This window comes from Oratosquilla oratoria, chromosome 29, assembly GCF_046742065.1.
Source record: "Oratosquilla oratoria isolate Oo_2021 chromosome 29, ASM4674206v1, whole genome shotgun sequence".
NCBI classification, from domain to species: Eukaryota; Metazoa; Arthropoda; class Malacostraca; order Stomatopoda; family Squillidae; genus Oratosquilla; species Oratosquilla oratoria.
The window spans coordinates 13,799,509-13,817,472 of NC_134805.1; the positions used below are offsets into that span (position 1 = coordinate 13,799,509).

General features: G+C 37.5%; 2 protein-coding genes across 5 annotated transcripts in view; one reads left to right on the plus strand and one right to left on the minus strand.

Annotated features, from left to right (window-relative positions):
• LOC143040605 (uncharacterized) overlaps positions 1-17,964 on the plus strand; it is a 535,837-nt gene that overhangs the window by 33,012 nt on the left and 484,861 nt on the right. The gene's annotated exons all lie outside the window — the stretch shown is intronic.
• LOC143040818 (uncharacterized) lies at positions 566-1,180 on the minus strand. Its single transcript, XM_076212254.1, has one exon. It carries the CDS (start codon positions 1,178-1,180, stop codon positions 566-568), a length of 615 nt encoding a protein of 204 aa, XP_076068369.1.

Consider the following 17,964-nt stretch of genomic DNA (forward strand, 5'->3'; position numbering starts at 1 on the left):
ATTGTTTCTTTTGTCATAATTCGAGATAACTGTGTTGTAGAATTCGAGTAAGTTAGTCACGCAAGAACGTTTCCGTCTGAAACCATGCTGGCTATCACTTATCAAACAGTTACATTCTAAATGATGTTCGATAGCATCTCTGATGATAGTTTCCATAATTTTTACTTCGATTGAAGTCAAACTTATAGGTCTGTATAGTTATTATACATACATACATACATACATACATACATACATACATACATATATATATATATATATATATATATATATATATATATATATATATATATATGAGTGGAAGGGTGGCGAGTTAAACACAAAGACCAGTTGGAGTTTTATTCACTGATTTTAGTTATGTTTTGAGGGACTTCGTTCCTGAATTCCGAGCCGTTGTCAGAAAGGATTTGATGAGGAATGTTATATTTACAGAACACCTGATCAACCAAGGCTTGTGCCACTGTTTCTGCTGACTTATCTGGTAGGGGCACTAGTATTGTATACTTTGAAAAGTAATCCACTGCGACAATGACATATTGGGAACCTAGGCGGCCCGGAGGTAGTTTTAAAAGATCAATGACCATAGTATCCCATGGTTCTGAGGGGATGGGTACCTCTCCAATTTGGAGTGGTCTAGGGTCTGGTCCACGAAGTTGGTTACAGGTAATGCAGTGTTCAATGTGACGATGTCAGTGGCCATCTTGGGCCAGACGTACGCCCGTCTGGTGTTTGCTAGGCATTTATCTCTGCCTGGGTGACCTGCAATGAGGCTATCGTGAACCATTAGGAGGATTCTGGGAATCAGTGAGTTTGGTTTTACTGTTTGGGTTGGAGTAGTAGTGCATCTTTTAAGAATTCCATCTTCTGGGTGTAATTCTCGGAGGGGGGCAGCGGGGGGTGTTTTTGTAGGGTGGCTCCCGTTTCTAGGTGGAGGATTACATGTGACCAATTTGGGTCTTTTCTTTGTTCTTCTCGGAGTTCCTGAGGGGAAATGCAGTGGGTGGTTGGAACTGTTGCGATCAGGGGGGTTTCGGCTAAGTGCGTCTGCAACGACGTTTGCCTTACCTTTTATGTAGGTAATCTCTGGGTTGAATTCTAAGATGGTTATGTGCCACCTTGCTATCTTACCCTGTAAGGTTTTTCCTTTGAAAAACTCTGTTAAAGACTGGTGGTCTGTCATGACTGATTTTGTGTCCCAGGATGAGTTCCCAGGCTACAGCTAGAGCTTCCAAGTGGGTGGTTGAGTAGTTACGCTCTGCAGAGTTCAATACGTGGCTTGTGTACGCTATCGCTCTGTTTCCCGTTTGAGTCTATTTGTTGTAGGACTGCACCTATCCCAAGGGTGGATGTGTCCGTGAACAGAAAGAATTTCTTTGTGTAGCCAGAAAAAACAAGTGTGGGTGCCCTGTATAGTGCTGGTTTTATTTTCTGGAAACATTCTTGTTCTTCAGAGTCCTATTCGAAAGGTATGTTCTTATTTATATAAATTTATTAAGTGGGACACCTAAGTCTGTATTTTTTTTTTTTTTTTTTTATAAAATGCCTATACTAGGCTGCCATACCAACAAAAGAACGGAATTGGTTTTTGTCCTTTGGGGTCGGGAATTCAGCAATGGGTTTGTGTGAATTCCGTCTTTGTTTACAGTATGGCCAAGAAAGGCAATCTCCTCTTTTAGAAAGAAGCATTTGTTAAGCTGAATTTTGAGACCAGCATTGTTGATGGTGTGTAAGATGTACCCAAGGGTGTCAAGGTGATCCTCTACTGTAGGGGAGAATATTATTAGGTCTAGATAGACGAAAAGGGATTTGCCTAATTTGCCTTTAAAAAGACTATTCATGAGTCTTTGTAGTGTACTAAGGGCATTCTTTAGTCTGAAGGGCATTCGATTAAATTCGAATTGACCCTTGTCAGTACTAAAGGTTGTGACCTCTTTCGACTCATCCTCTAGTTCAATCTGCCAAAAGGCAGATTTGAGATCTAGAGTTGAGAAAATCTTGTTTCCTTGGCCCAGTGATTGGAGAACATCTGTCATGACGGGCATTGGCATGCGGTCTGGAGTGGTGTTTGTGTTCACTTTACGAAAATCTATGACTGGTCTAAAGGATCCATCCTTTTTAGGGACTAGGAAAAGTGGAGAGTTCCAAGGGGATTGAGAGGGTCTAATAACACCTTGTTTCAGCATCTCGTCTATGTGACCTGAGACAAGATTTTTTTCTACTTTGAGGAATTCTATAGGTTGGAGTATAGATGGGGGTATGTGGGGTGGTATGTGTATATGGTGTTTAATCAGGGATGCTTTTTCCAATGGTTCATCGTTCAAGGCGATTGCCTCACGATGGGACTGAAGAATGTTTTTAAGAATCGTTTTGGCTTACTGGAGGTCTATAACTGGGATATATTCGAGAGGGATTGGGGTGGGGTTTGTCTGGTGGTGATGGTGTTGTTAGGAGTGGTGTGTGTTTCCTGAATGGAATTTATGTATAATTTAGCTATACCTATTTGTGTGTGTTTGTTTAGTTTAACTGGAGTATGTGAGATGTTCTCTAGTAAGAATGTTGCCTCTTTCTTCTGTCTAACAGTATTCCATACAGCAGACATATGGAGATTCTTTCTGCTACAGGCATCGGGAGACACAATTATGCCTTGGCCTGGAAGTGCACCAGGTATGATTGTTGAAATAATCATAATCTCCCCTGGAGGGATTGTAATTTTGCAATTGGTGAGAATCTGTGTGTTGAGAGGGGGGGGGGGAGAGTAAGTGGTATTGTGTTGTCTGACTTGGCATATCTGCATGGTGTCGTAAAGGTGTCGTAATGGTGGTGATATTACCTGATGTCGGTTTGCGGGGGCATCCTGTGTTCTGATAAAGTCAGAAGATACTGAGTTGGGCAAACTTGGCTCCAGGCCGGATGTTGTGACACTCCGGTAGGGTGATGTGGGGGATAAGGATGGATACTGACGGTGTTCACCAGGGCGCCTAGAAGCGTCGGTATAGATAATGGGGAAATCTCAACGTCACATAACTTGAGCATAGCTAACAATTCCAATCCTAAAATGCCATCGCATTCAAGGGTCCAGTTTTCGACTATATAGAAGGTAGTGGGTGGGAATGGGTTATTAACAATGTTCATGGGGAGTGTTATAGTTGAATTAGAATTTAGGTGTGTACCACCTATCATGGTTCCTGTAAGGTGTGGTATGTCAGTAGGGTAGGAGTCACCTGATTGTGCACATATGGAATGTGAAAGTATGATCATCTTTGTGCCTGTGTCTATTAGGTATGTACATAGGTCGTTTCCTATTGTGCCCATGAAGCACAGGGCTTCTGGTTCACCTATGGATGTTGTTACGGGGTTTTTCTGTGGGGGGCTTGTATGCATTCCCCCGACTGTTTTTTTTTTTTTTTGTGCGTGTGTGTGTGTGTGTGTGTGTGTGTGTGTGTGTGTGTGTGTGTGTGTGTGTGTGTGTGTGTGTGTGTGTGTGTGTGTGTGTGTGTGTGTGTGTGTGTGTGTGTGTGTGTGTGTTACATGGGTGGGTGGGGGGTTGTTTGGTTGATGATTCCTGTTGAAAGCTGAGGGGCGTTCCTGTTCGGGGAGGGTTTTATGCACAACACTCGTTGTCAGAGTAGGAGAATGTATTATGGACTGAGCATTGTCTGTTCTGGTTGTGATGGGTAGACCTGGGGATAGATTGGCGGTTCTGTTGGTGGCAGTCTCTATCTGAATGATTATAGGAGCTATGTAGAGTACAGTAAGTATGACTTTGGTTGCTTGATGACCTTTGGGGTCTTGTTTGGCTATTACCCATGCTAGCTGAGTGGTTGTAGGAATTATTATTTTTTATATATTGATACTTGTGTATATTTCTTATCTGTATTTACATTTATTATTTACAATATCACAAAACACCTGATCACGTTCTGCGGCTAGGAACCTAGCCGAATCAATTGACCACAGCTTTATGAACATCAGTAACACAAATGGATCACAAGACGACGTAACTCAACCCCCCCCCCTCTCCGACACACCCCAAACTATCAATACCGCTCCGCTCCATCTATCAACCCAGTACCCCGCAGGCACCCACTCGTTCTCCAAGACCAAACCCCCCTACACTAATATATAACCACTATACCCTCTCAACCACGAATCCTGATGTCTCCACTTTTTCAAAAGCAAGTGGCATTACCATCACAGACTATATCGTACCATGCGAGGTTCACTTCGCTAACAATAATGTAACCCAGGACAAGCACAAAATAACAATCATAAATTCCTACTTTGAGCATTAAGATGCATATAAGCAACTTGCGCATCTCTTAGAATAAAGAAATAGAATCCGGTCTCTCATACACAGAATATTGTTCAGAACTTAAGAAACTGTTCAATGATAGACCTCAGAATAATTTTCATTTCCTATTCAAACTCCTGGAGTTCATACGCAATCGCCACTCCTTCCACTCCATCGTGACACAGATAGCTGAAGACTAAAAAACAATCAGAGCTTCACTCAATGGTCCCTCCAAATGGGTCTCACAGAATAACCACGGTGTGAACTATGTCAAGGGAGAAGACGTAGCAGATTTCTTTGAGCTTCCCATGTTTTTCTTGGCCCTCTCCATCAAGTGTGAGAGAGAGGCCCAGCGAGTTGACATTGACGTAAATGACACCTTACCATCCAAATACATCCTCGACATAACAAGCAAATGTGGAATTGATAGATTCAGCAAAGCCCAACCAGCTAGAATAAATACAGTATCCTCCATAAACAACACAGCAGTCCATTCTAACCTCCGCAACACAAGAGCACCTATAAATAACAGCCTTGGCATCACCTGGTGCGATATCCACAAATCCAATTCTCACAACACATGGGACTGCAGACAACACCTAAGACAAAATACAGTGTGTTTCCTTCACAACAAAACATCGCATTCAGATGCTGAATGCAAAGCCCAACGACCTAACAAGAACCCTCCACATACAACATACAATACATCCAACAATTCCTACAACCACTCAGCTAGCATGGGTAATAGCCAAACAAGACCCCAAAGGTCATCAAACAACCAAAGTCATACTTACTGTACTCTACATAACTCCTATAACCATTCAGATAGAGACTGCCACCAACAGAACCGCCAATCTAACCCCAGGTCTACCCATCACAACCAGAACAGACAATGCTCAGTCCATAATACATTCTCCCACTCTGACAACGAGTGTTGTGCATAAAACCCTCCCCGTACAAGATCGCCCCTCAGCTTTCAACAGGAATCATCAACCAAACAACCCCCACCCACCCACGTAACACACACACACACACACACACACACACACACACACACACACACACACACACACACACACACACACACACACACACACACACACACACACACACACACACACACACACACACACACACACACACACACACACACACACACACACACACACACACACACACGGTTCGATTCCCCGGCCGGGCGGAGACAAGTTGGGTTTGTCTCCTTTCACGTGTAGCCCCTGTTCACCTAGCAGCGAGTAGGTACGGGACGTTAGTCAAGGAGTTGTGACCTTGCATTCCCGGTGTGTGGAGTGTGAGTGGTCTCAGACCTACCCAGAGATCTGCTAATAATGAGCTCTGAGCTCACTGCCGTAGGGTGGTGTCTGGCTGTCTCGAAAAGAGGCTGCAGCAGATCCGAGGTGAATACACACACACACACACACACACACACACACACACACACACACACACACACACACACACACACACACACACACACACACACACACACACACACACACTTTCACCGAATGGACGGCGAGAACTGGTGTTCCAAAGAAAAAGGAAAAACTACGTGGATCTCAACATCCAGGAAGTGCCTTTTTGTATTTATAGGGAAGGGGAGTGCTCGTGGAATAGCGGGGAAGTGATAGGGAAGGAGAAGGGAAGGGATATTGAGGAGAATGGAAGGAAATGAGGAAGGGGAGGACTTGGTCCAAGAGGCCAGACGGCTTGTAAACAAACGCCGAACTGATGACTTGGATTTCGATGATGGGACTAACAAAATTGTAAAGATTAGAAACATAGCTAAGAGCAGTTCAATGGAAGGTGAGGATAATAATTTCCAAGGATTTGATGAGGGGGCGGCGGATACCAACCTCCCCCGACTGGCAAAACTGGAGGAAAAACTTGAACAAATGACTGAACATTTGGTAAAATGTCAAAAATTGCCGAGAGGTTTGAAAAATTGGAAGAACTAGAGAAGGCGAACAAAAACTTAACTGATGAAATAGAAGAACTAAAAAGACAGTGAGGAGAAGTAAAAGTGGAGAATGAAGAATTAAAAAGGAACAATAAAGACAATAAAGAAACAATAGCAAAAGAGGCAGAGGGGTGGAGGAAGATACAAGAAAAAATAAAGTTGCATTTTCTGATATAATTAAACAGCAAATGAAAGAACAAACTGAAGACTCAGTTATCAAAGTGATGAGACAGAAGGAGAATATTGTAAGAGACTTAGCAGACAAAAAGAAATGTGTAATTATATTAGGAATGGAAGAGAAACATAACCCAGGTAGAACCACAAGAATCAAAGAGGAAAATAAAAAAGTAAGAAATTTACTAGAAATAGTTCAGGAAGATGAGCCAGAAATAATTAAACATATCGAAGAGAAATTCAGACTCGGGAAATATAGTACAGACAAGACCAGACCAATTAAGATTAAATTCAGGTCACAAACGACGGCAGAGAATATCTTATCCAAAACAGGGAAACTAGCAACAAGTGAACAATATAAAAAGGTATGGATAAAAAGGGAAATGAATAAAGAGGAAAGAGAGCAGGAAATAAGGAAAAGACATGAAGCTAAGGGAAAAAAACGAGACCAGAACGGAGACAGGAAAACAAGAATTCTACTGGAGAGTAGTGAATATGAAATTGAAGAAATGGAGCATAACAGAGAGAAACACACAAGAAACAGAGAATACAATGGAAATAACAGAAAGTTAAAAGTATCCTACACAAATATAGATGGATTAATAACAGGACTGAATGAACTGAACAAATATCTGAAGGAAAAAGATCCGGACATAATGGGAATTGTTGAGACAAAATTAAAGGGTCCACTACCACCCAACAGCATAGGACACAATGCATATAATTATTGGATTAGAAACAGAGAGAAAAAACAAGGGGGTGGAGTTATGTTCCTGACTAAGAAGGATATAAACGTGAAGAGTGTCACATATGGGAAGAATAGAGTAGAGATGATTATGATAGAAGTAGAAGATAGAGATAAGAAGAGCAGAAAGTTTGTAATAAACTACGTGCCCCCAAAAACAGCCTCGTGGGAAGAGAATGAACATAAAAGCATGTTAGAAGACAAAAGAATAACACTCAACAAAATAATGGAAGATGGAGGAAGAATAGTTATGATGGGCGACTATAATTGCAAAGAAATATGCTGGGAAGAGATGACCGTAAAGGGTGGAGAAGACTCATGGGGAAGTGTTCTACTTGAGATGATTATTGACAACACAATGACACAATGGATCCAAGAGAACACTAGGTATAGAAATGAGGAAGAACCATCGAGACTAGACCTAATAATCACATCAGAACCTGAAATAGTGGAAAAGATAGAATACCGGGCACCAATAAGCAAAAGTGACCACATATTGATAGAACTAGAACTAAATGAGAAAAAATACATAAAAAGAAATGAACAATATAGAAAAGGAAGATTGATGTATGAAAAAGCAAATTTTGATAAAATAAGAGAATTCTTTCAAAATGAAAACTGGGGAAGAATACACAAAGAAGATACAACAGTAGAAGAGAAATGGAATATTTTGACAAAAATCTATAAAAAAGGAGTAGAAAAGTATGTCCCAAGACAAAAACAAGAAAAAGAATATGTAAAGTGCTGGTACAATAAAAGTTGTAGGGAGATAAAAGACAAAAGAGACAAAGCTTGGGCCGAATGGAAGAAAAACAAAATACCAGAAAAATGGAAAATATATACTTGTTATAGAAATGAATATGTACAAACGTGCAGAGAGGAAAAGAGAAAATATGAAAAAGATGTCATAGAAAAATGTAAAGATCAACCAAAACTATTCTACAGATTTGTAAACAACAAACTGAAAAACAAACAAGATTTGGAGAAATTAAGACAAGGAGGAGTTCAATACACAGAGGAAATTGAAATGGCGGAAATTATGAACAAACATTTCAGATCAGTGTTTACAAGGGAGAACATACAACCTGAAGAGATTGAATGGAAAGAGAAAGTCCCCCCTATAGAAAAAATAGAAGTATCAAAGAATGAAATATTGATACACTTGAGTAATCTTGATGTCAGAAAATCGCATGGACCAAATGAAATAGCAAACTGGATATTGAAAGAATGCAGGAATGAACTGGCAGACATAATACATAGCATAATAAACAGTTCCTTGAAAGAAGGTAAAGTTCCAGAAGATTGGAAAAAAACAAACAAATATAGTACCTATATATAAAGGGGGAAATAAAGAAGACCCTAACAACTATAGGCCAGTCTCTCTAACAAGTACAATAGCAAAAATTTGTGAAAGAATTGTCAAAAATAGATGGGTAAAATAATTAGAAAAAAAAACAACGTGCTAAATCCAAGGCAATTTGGATTCAGACAAGGACGATCATGCGTCACCAATTTAATATGTTTCTATTCAAGGCTAATAGATATAATACAAGAAAGAGATGGATGGGCTGATTGTGCATTTCTAGACCTAAAAAAAGCTTTTGACAAAGTACCACATAAGAAGTTGCTTAAGATATTAGAAACTGAAGGAGGAATACAGGGCAAACTGCTAAATTGGATGGAAGACTTTTTGCAAGAAAGAAAAATGAGAGTAGTGATAAGAAACCAACACTCAAAATGGGATGAAGTAATAAGCGGGGTTCCACAAGGAACAGTTCTGGCCCCAATAATGCTTGCTATATATATTAATGATATGGATGAAGGAATTGAAAGCTATATGAGCTTCTTTGCAGATGATGCAAAAACATTGAAAAAAGTGAACACGGAAGAAGATTGTGAATCACTACAGAGAGATCTAAATAAAGTACAGGAATGGAGTAGGAAGTGGGAGATGGAGTTCAATACAAAGAAGTGTAGTATAATGGAATTTGGAAAAAGTAAAAACAGAATAACAGGATCATATAAATTGGGAGAAGAAGGAATAAAAAAAGTAGAAAATGAAAAGGACCTGGGAGTCATTGTTATGAATAATATGTCACCTGAGAAACATATAAATAAGATTTTTGGAGAAACTTATAATTTAATAAGAACAATCAAAGTGGCATTTACATACCTGGATGAAGAAATGGTGAAGAAAATTCTAATCACCCTGATAAGACCAAGATTGGAATATGCAGCAACGATATGGTCACCAAGTACAAAAAATGTATAAAAAACTTGAAAGAATACAAAGAGCAATTACAAAACTGGCACCAACACTCTCAAAACTATCATATGAAGAGAGACTAGCAAAACTTGAACTACAGACACTAGAGCAAAGAAGAGAGAGAGGAGATTTGATAGCTATTTACAGAATCATGAAAGGCATAGAAATTACTGATAGAGAGAATCTGATAAAAATGGGATGACAGAAATACAAGAGGACATGGAAAGAAAATAAAAAAAAGACAGCTATAGAAGAGATGTGAAAAGACAGCTTTCCTCACAGAGTAATAGACAGTTGGAACAAGTTAGATGAGAAAGTGTTGTGTGCAAAAACAATACATGAATTTAAAAATAGTTTAGATAAAATGAGATATGAAGATGGGACACCACGAGCATAGCTCCCCTTCCCGTAAAATACAACTAGGTAAATACACACACACACACACACACACATAAAAACAGTCGGGGGAATGCATACAAGCCTCCCACAGAAAAACCCCGTAACAACATCCATAGGTGAACCAGAAGCCCTATGTTTCATGGGCACAATAGGAAACGACCTATGTACATACCTAATAGACACAGGCACAAAGATGAACATACTTTCACAATCCATATGTGCAAAACCAGGTGACTCCTACCCTACTGACATACCACACCTTACAGGAACCATGATAGGTGGTACACACCTAAATTCTAATTCAACTATAACACTCCCCATGAACATTGTTAATAACCCATTCCCACCCACTACCTTCTATATAGTCGAAAACTGGACCACTTGAATGCGATGGCATTTTAGGATTGGAATTGTTAGCTAATCACAACAGATGCAAACCCCGCTGTGCTCAAGTTATGTGACGTTGAGATTTCCCCATTATCTATCCCGACGCTTCTCCTCTGCTTCATTAGTGTATGGTATCATCTTTTCATTATAAAGATGTGCAGTTATTTCTTGTGACTTAATTATCACTACGGAGTATAGGGAATATGTAGGAAAAGGTGTTTTTAGGAATCAAGGGTATTTCATGGATTGTCGCGTGAAGCAAGAGCGTAGGGGCGTGTGTTGTTCGTATGTATGTTGCAATATAGTTTTCCACTGGTGGTATTGCAATATGTGGGGTTATAGGTAATGGTTACAGAGGTGGTGAGGTCCCCCTTATGTACTGTATATATGCTCACAGCCCATTTTGTACACCATTCCTTTGAAAAAGCATACCTGCGAAACTAGTCAGGAATAAACCCAGACTAAGACTCCTGTGCTTCCTACTCCCACTTACGTCATATTATATGTATATATATATATATATATATATATACATATATATATATATGCATACATGTACTGGAACTTTTGAAGAACATGAGCACTGACCCTTTTGAACAACAGTGGTCCCAATTTTGCCCCTTTGAAAAGTAATGGTCTCATGAAAGAAAATGAAATGAAAAATACAAAAATTAGATTATTAGGTTAGGTTAGAACAAAAGGGGTTCAGTTTTACCCTTTTGAAGAATAGAGAGACCAAATCAAACGGGACTCCTCTTCTCCAAATCCTCTCTCTCTCTCTCTCTCTCTCTCACACACACACACACACACACACACACACACAAACACACACACACACACACACACACACACACACACACACACACGCATATATATATATATATATATATATATATATATATATATATATATATATATATATATATATGTGTGTGTGTGTGTGGACGTATACACCGGGGCCTGGACGTTTGAGCCATCATAGATCTCAGTTTTCCTCATTGTTTTGGTGATCAAACCTCCTCATCATCTAGGAGTCTTTTACTGCAGATACGAAAAACTTTGAGAAAGAAACCTATTAGAACGCCAGTTTTGACACGTCTGATGTGTGCTGAAAAATAGTGGATAAAATCATTCCTATTGGTGGGCTTCCTGTATACTGAGAAACTTACTTGTTCAGAACCTCTATGTATTAGCGTGTCTAGAAACGGTAACTTACACTCTTTTTCTAGCTCAACTGTGAATTGAATGTCTTTATTCACAACGTTGAGTCTTCTTAGCTTATTCTCTACATTGGTTACTTTTGGTATCACCACGATTATGTCATCCACGTACCTTAGCCAAGCGGTACCTCTTCCCATGATGTTGATGTATTTGTCCATTTCTAATACTTCCATGAAAAGACAAGCCATAACAGCAGATAACGGACTCCCCATTGCGAGACCTCTAATCTGTCTAAATTCAGTGTTGTTAAACATAAAATAACCAAACCTGACACACATGGAAACAAGTTTTAAATAATCAGATCTTGGAACTGGAAGGATGTCATCATCGATATCTGTAGTAACTTTCTTCACCGCCTCTAGGGCATCATTAATAGAAACATTGGTGAATAACGCTGTTACGTCATAGCTTGCCAACTTTTTATCACTGACATTCAGATTTTCAAGCCTATGGATCAGGTCGGAGGAATTTCCTAAATGGGCCCCGCTGATGGAACCGATGGTGTTGGATAAGGGTTTTATTAGACATTTTGCTAACCTGTGAAGAGCGCTTCCAATTCCTGAAGTTATGGGTCTCATGGGGACATTTGCCTTATGCACTTTAGGTAGACCGTGCATTAGGGGGGGAGGCTTTGGAGCTTCTTTTAGTAATCCTAAAAAAAAATTCCCCCCGGATGATTTGCGTAGGATTCTTCTCGATTCTGTGTTAAATTTTGTTGATTCTTTATAAGCGCTGCCGAAAGACAACCGGCCGGCAGCGTATATGTCAGGTCGAGGGATCAAGAAACGGTTGAATGAACACAAAAACGACCTCAGGGTACATAGAACATCCAACTCCCTGGTTCGTCATCTTGACAAATGCGGAAACCTACCTGACTGGAGCCGCGTGGAAATTCTACACGAAGGACTTGAAAAGAAAATGAGAAAACCTGTGGAAGCTGCATATATCGCCACCAGGGAAAATAGCAATGACAGAGTCGGATTTAAATGCCTTTCAAAAACAGCAAGTGTCTTGATAATTAAATCATTAGCCGAAGAGAAGACCTGACACATCTGCTCACAGCTGGCCGGGTTCCCCCTCGCTGCGAGTATAAGACTTGTGGTCCTATTGTAATGCAACATGTCCTCTGAAGAAGACCAAGGTGGTCAAAACGTTAGGGCAATATAATTTAATCCCAAAACACCTTCGTTTGCCCTTCCCCACCCATTTCTCTCTCTCACATATATATATATATATATATATATATATATATATATATATATATATATATATATATATACATATATATATACGAGTGGAAAAAGTGGTAGAGAAACGCCGGTTAGAGCGAGAACACTGTATTACTGACGTTTCGACTACAAGAAGACTTGTAGTTGAAACGTCAGTAATACAGTGTTCAAAGGATTACAAAGGATTACAAAGGCAAAGCATGCCGACAGGAGACCTTTTGATCCATATCTAGGTCGGATGCAAAAAAAAAAAAAAAAAAAAAAAAAATCATATTAATAATAAATTAAAACTATAACAATGTAAATAACAATTAAAATACATAAATAAATGCATTGGTATAGTTGAATAACAAACAAACAGGTAAATAGTAAATGATAATAAATTGACATATAACTAATAATAAATGAAAATCAGACAGACAAATTATAACAAAACAAAAACAAATAATATAACATAAATTATAATAATTACAGCATCTTACTTAGGTATTTATCTAAATGATTCTTAAAGCTTCGAACTGAACTACATTGCACTACCTGTGCAGGAAGTTTATTCCATTCATTAACTACACGGTTGGCGAAGTTGTTTCTACCTACTTCCAAATTGAATCTATTTCCGGACAGTTTGAGACCATTGTTTCTTGTCTGATTCTCATTCAATGTGAAAATTTGGTCACTTTTGATGTTGTCAATTCCCTTTAAAATCTTAAAGACCTGTATCAAGTCACCTCTGAGTCTACGCTTTTTTAGGGAAAACAGATTCATGTGCTTAAGTCGATTTTCGTATGATTTATTTTTGATATTTGGAATCAGTTTTGTGGCTCGCCGTTGTACTTTTTCCAGTCTGTCAATGTCTTTAATGAGATTCGGTGACCATACGGAAACAGCATATTCCAAATGTGGACGAACTAACGATTTATATAGCTTGTTAATGAGTGATGGACTTTTCTCTACCACCTTTTCCACTCATCTGTCTTACCTTCATAACGTATATATATATATATATATATATATATATATATATATATATATATATATATATATATATATATATATATATATATTATCTATGTATATATATATATATATATATGTATATATATGTATATTGAGACATTCTGACAGGTTGATGTAAGCGGAATAGGAAACACAGGAGTCTTAGTCTTGAGTTTATTCCTGACTAGTTTCGCAGATATGCTGTTTCAAAGGAATATGTTTACAAACGGGCTGTGGGCATTATATACATGGGGTGGACCGTCCACCTCCCCGAGTTACCATAGTTGGTGGCGAGTGTGAACATCACATTGTGGCTAGCGTAACAACGAATAAATTTTTACAATTAAATATGATAACACTAATAATAAAGAAATTATTAATAGTAAATGTAACAATAGTAATGATAACAATGAAGATAAATATTTAAATAATAATAGTAACAATAATAATAACAATACAATAGAAGTAATAATAATAATAATGATAATAACAACAATAAAATAAAAGTAATAATAATGATAATAATAATAAAAATAAAAAACAATAAAAAATATGATAATACTAATAACCAAGAAATAAAAATAAAAATTATTAATAGTAATTATAACAATAATAGTGATAACAATGATAATAAAAACGAAAAATTAAATATTTAAATAATAATAGTAACAATAATAATAACAATAATAATGATAATAACAAAGATAATGAAAGTAATAATAATAATGACGGTAATAATAAAAATGTAATAATAGAATTATAATTATGTATAATGATAGTAATAATAAATAAATAATAATTATAATAACAATGATAATAATAATAGTGTTGAAAATAAATAGTAACAAATAGTATTAAAATAATAAATCATGATAAAAAGTTGGGGCAATGTAGCATGGTGGAAGAAGGAACGTCAGAGTGAAAGGAAGAATGCTGGAGAGGGTAGGCCGAAGTGGGAAAAAGGTATCTACTTAGGGTCTGGGAAGCCATTCTTGGAGGGCAAGTGTCGCGGTAGATTTTGTCCATTTCAAGTCACCAGTTCTCTTGTTTGTGTTTTTGTGGTTGGCAATGTAAAGTGATTCAATTATTTTCCGTTGTTTCTTGTGTAGTCCTTTAGCTAGAATGGTGGAACCCTCCCAGTTAGGTAAGTGTCCCTCTGTGTCAATGTGGTTAACTAGAGCGTTGGTTTCTCGGTGGTGTCTAATGTCCGCTTTGTGTTTCCTGAGTCTGTTGTTAAGTCCTCTGTATGTATCTCCGTAGTATGCACAGTCACATCCTTTGCAGGGAATTTTGTAAACGATGCTATTGTCACGGTTCTTCTTGGTTCTGTTGGTGGTCAGAGGAAAGGAAGTGAAGAGAGGACAAATTTACGATACCTTGTGGTTCCTAACTCTGGCCTCTCTCACATGCTTTCCAAAACGTTGAGACAGACAGGACTCATCATAGTAAATGACACAGGGAAGAAAATAGGACACTTGACCACCAACAGAACCAAGAAGAACCGTGACAATAGCATCGTTTACAAAATTCCCTGCAAAGGATGTGACTGTGCATACTACGGAGAGACATACAGAGGACTTAACAACAGACTCAGGGAACACAAAGCGGACATTAGACACCACCGAGAAACCAACGCTCTAGTTAACCACATTGACACAGAGGGACACTTACCTAACTGGGAGGGTTCCACCATTCTAGCTAAAGGACTACACAAGAAACAACGGAAAATAATTGAATCACTTTACATTGCCAACCACAAAAACACAAACAAGAGAACTGGTGACTTGAAATGGACAAAATCTACCGCGACACTTGCCCTCCAAGAATGGCTTCCCAGACCCCCCGACCCTAAGTAGATACCTTTTTCCCACTTCGGCCTACCCTCTCCAGCTCTTCCTTTCACTCTGACGTTTCTTCTTGCACCATGCTACATTGCCCCAACTTTTTATCATGATTTATTATTTTAATACTATTTGTTACTATTTATTTTCAACATTATTATTATTATCATTATTATAATTATTATTTATCTATTATTACTATCATTATATATAATTATAATTCTATTATTACATTTTTATTATTACCATCATTATTATTATTACTTTCATTATCTTTGTTATTATTATTATTATTGTTATTATTATTGTTACTATTATTATTTAAATATTTAATTTTTCGTTTTTATTATCATTGTTATCACTATTATTGTTATAATTACTATTAATAATTTTTATTTTTATTTCTTGGTTATTAGTATTATCATATTTTTTATTGTTTTTTATTTTTATTATTATTATCATTATTATTACTTTTATTTTATTGTTGTTATTATCATTATTATTATTATTACTTCTATTGTATTGTTATTATTATTGTTACTATTATTATTTAAATATTTATCTTCATTGTTATCATTACTATTGTTACATTTACTATTAATAATTTCTTTATTATTAGTGTTATCATATTTAATTGTAAAAATTTATTCGTTGTTACGCTAGCCACAATGTGATGTTCACACTCGCCACCAACTATGGTAACTCGGGGAGGTGGGGAGGTCCACCCCATGTATATAATGCCCACAGCCCGTTTGTAAACATATTCCTTTGAAACAGCATATCTGCGAAACTAGTCAGGAATAAACTCAAGACTAAGACTCCTGTGTTTCCTATTCCGCTTACATATATGTATATATATACAGAGGTTGGACAAAATAATGGAAACACCTTGAAAAATCAACAAAATATATTTTAATATGGTGTAGGTCCACCTTCTGCGGCAATTACAGCCACAATTCTCCGAGGTATTGATTCATACAAATTGTGAATTGTTTCCAAAGGAATTTTAAGCCATTCTTCAGTTAAAAGAACCTCCAGTTCTTTTAGAGATGATGGCGGCGGAAATCGACTTCTTACTTGATTCTCTAAAATCGACCACAAAGACTCAATAATGTTGAGGTCTGGGGATTGTGGTGGCCAGATGAGATGCTCAACTTCATTAGAATGTTCCTCATGCCATTCTTTAACAATTCTAGCTGTATGGATTGGGGCATTATCATCTTGAAAGATGGCGTTCCCCTCCAGAAACAGTTCTTGAACCATAGGATGAACTTGGTTGCCCAAAATTCCTAAATAGTCTCAGCTGTTAATTCTTCCATGAAGGGAAATCATCGGGCCGGCGGATTTCCAAGAAATAGCACCCCAGATCATCACAGAATCCCCGCCATGGTTTACGGTTGGGAGAAGGCAGTCTGGATGAAACGCTTCTTTCGGCTGTCTCCAAACGTACACTCGGCCGAAGGTCGGAAATAAGGAAAACGATAATTCGTCAGAGAAAATCACATTTTTCCACTGCTCGAGGGACCAATTCTGGTGGTTTCTACACCACTCTAAACGCTTTGAAACATTTGTCTTTGAGAGCAGAGGTTTTCTAATTGCAACTTTTCCGTGAAATCAAAATTTGTGCAGCTCCCGACGAACAGTTTTTTGTGAAACTGGGTTCTGTAGGTGTTCATTGAGCTCTGCAGTGATTTTAGATGCCGTGGTCTTACGATCCTTTCTAACAATTTGATTTAGAGTCCGACGGTCTCTCTCAGATAACTTCAACTTTCGGCCAGACCTATGCTTTGCTGAGGACTTTTTCCTTCTCTTTCAAAGGCAGTCATTACTTTTGAGACAGTACCTCTTGAAACACCAAGCAATTCAGCAGTTTTCGTTATACTAGCGCCTGCTATACGAGCGCCAACAATTTGCCCTCTTTTAAAGTCCGAGAGGTCTGCCATTTTTATGGGGTCGGACCAATTTCTTTTAATATCTAAAAAAAAGCCATTTATTTTAGATAAACATTTCATATAGCAACAATAATATAAAAAAAATATTAAAATATGTCAAGTTTTGATTGTTTAAAACATGTTCAAAGATTATGATGTCAAAATGTTAGGTGTTTCCATTATTTTGACCAACCCTGTATATATATATATATATATATATATATATATATATATATATATACATATATATACGTATATATGTATATGTATATATATATATATATATACATATATATATATGTATACATATATATATATATATATATATATATATATATATGTCTTGTTAAAGACCAATGCTGAGTCAGTTTCAACTATCTTCATAGTTGTTTTTTCCATTTTTCTTATATGTTTCTTATAGTTCAGGGGTAGATTAAACATAAGTCTATCACTGGAACCATAAAGCCTTTTCATCTTGTAACCCCTTAGCATAACTGACATGG

Coding starts and splice junctions, on each gene's coding strand:
- LOC143040818 (XM_076212254.1), bottom strand. CDS start 1,180: ATGACAGACCACCAGTCTTTAACAGAGTTTTTCAAAGGAAAAACCTTA.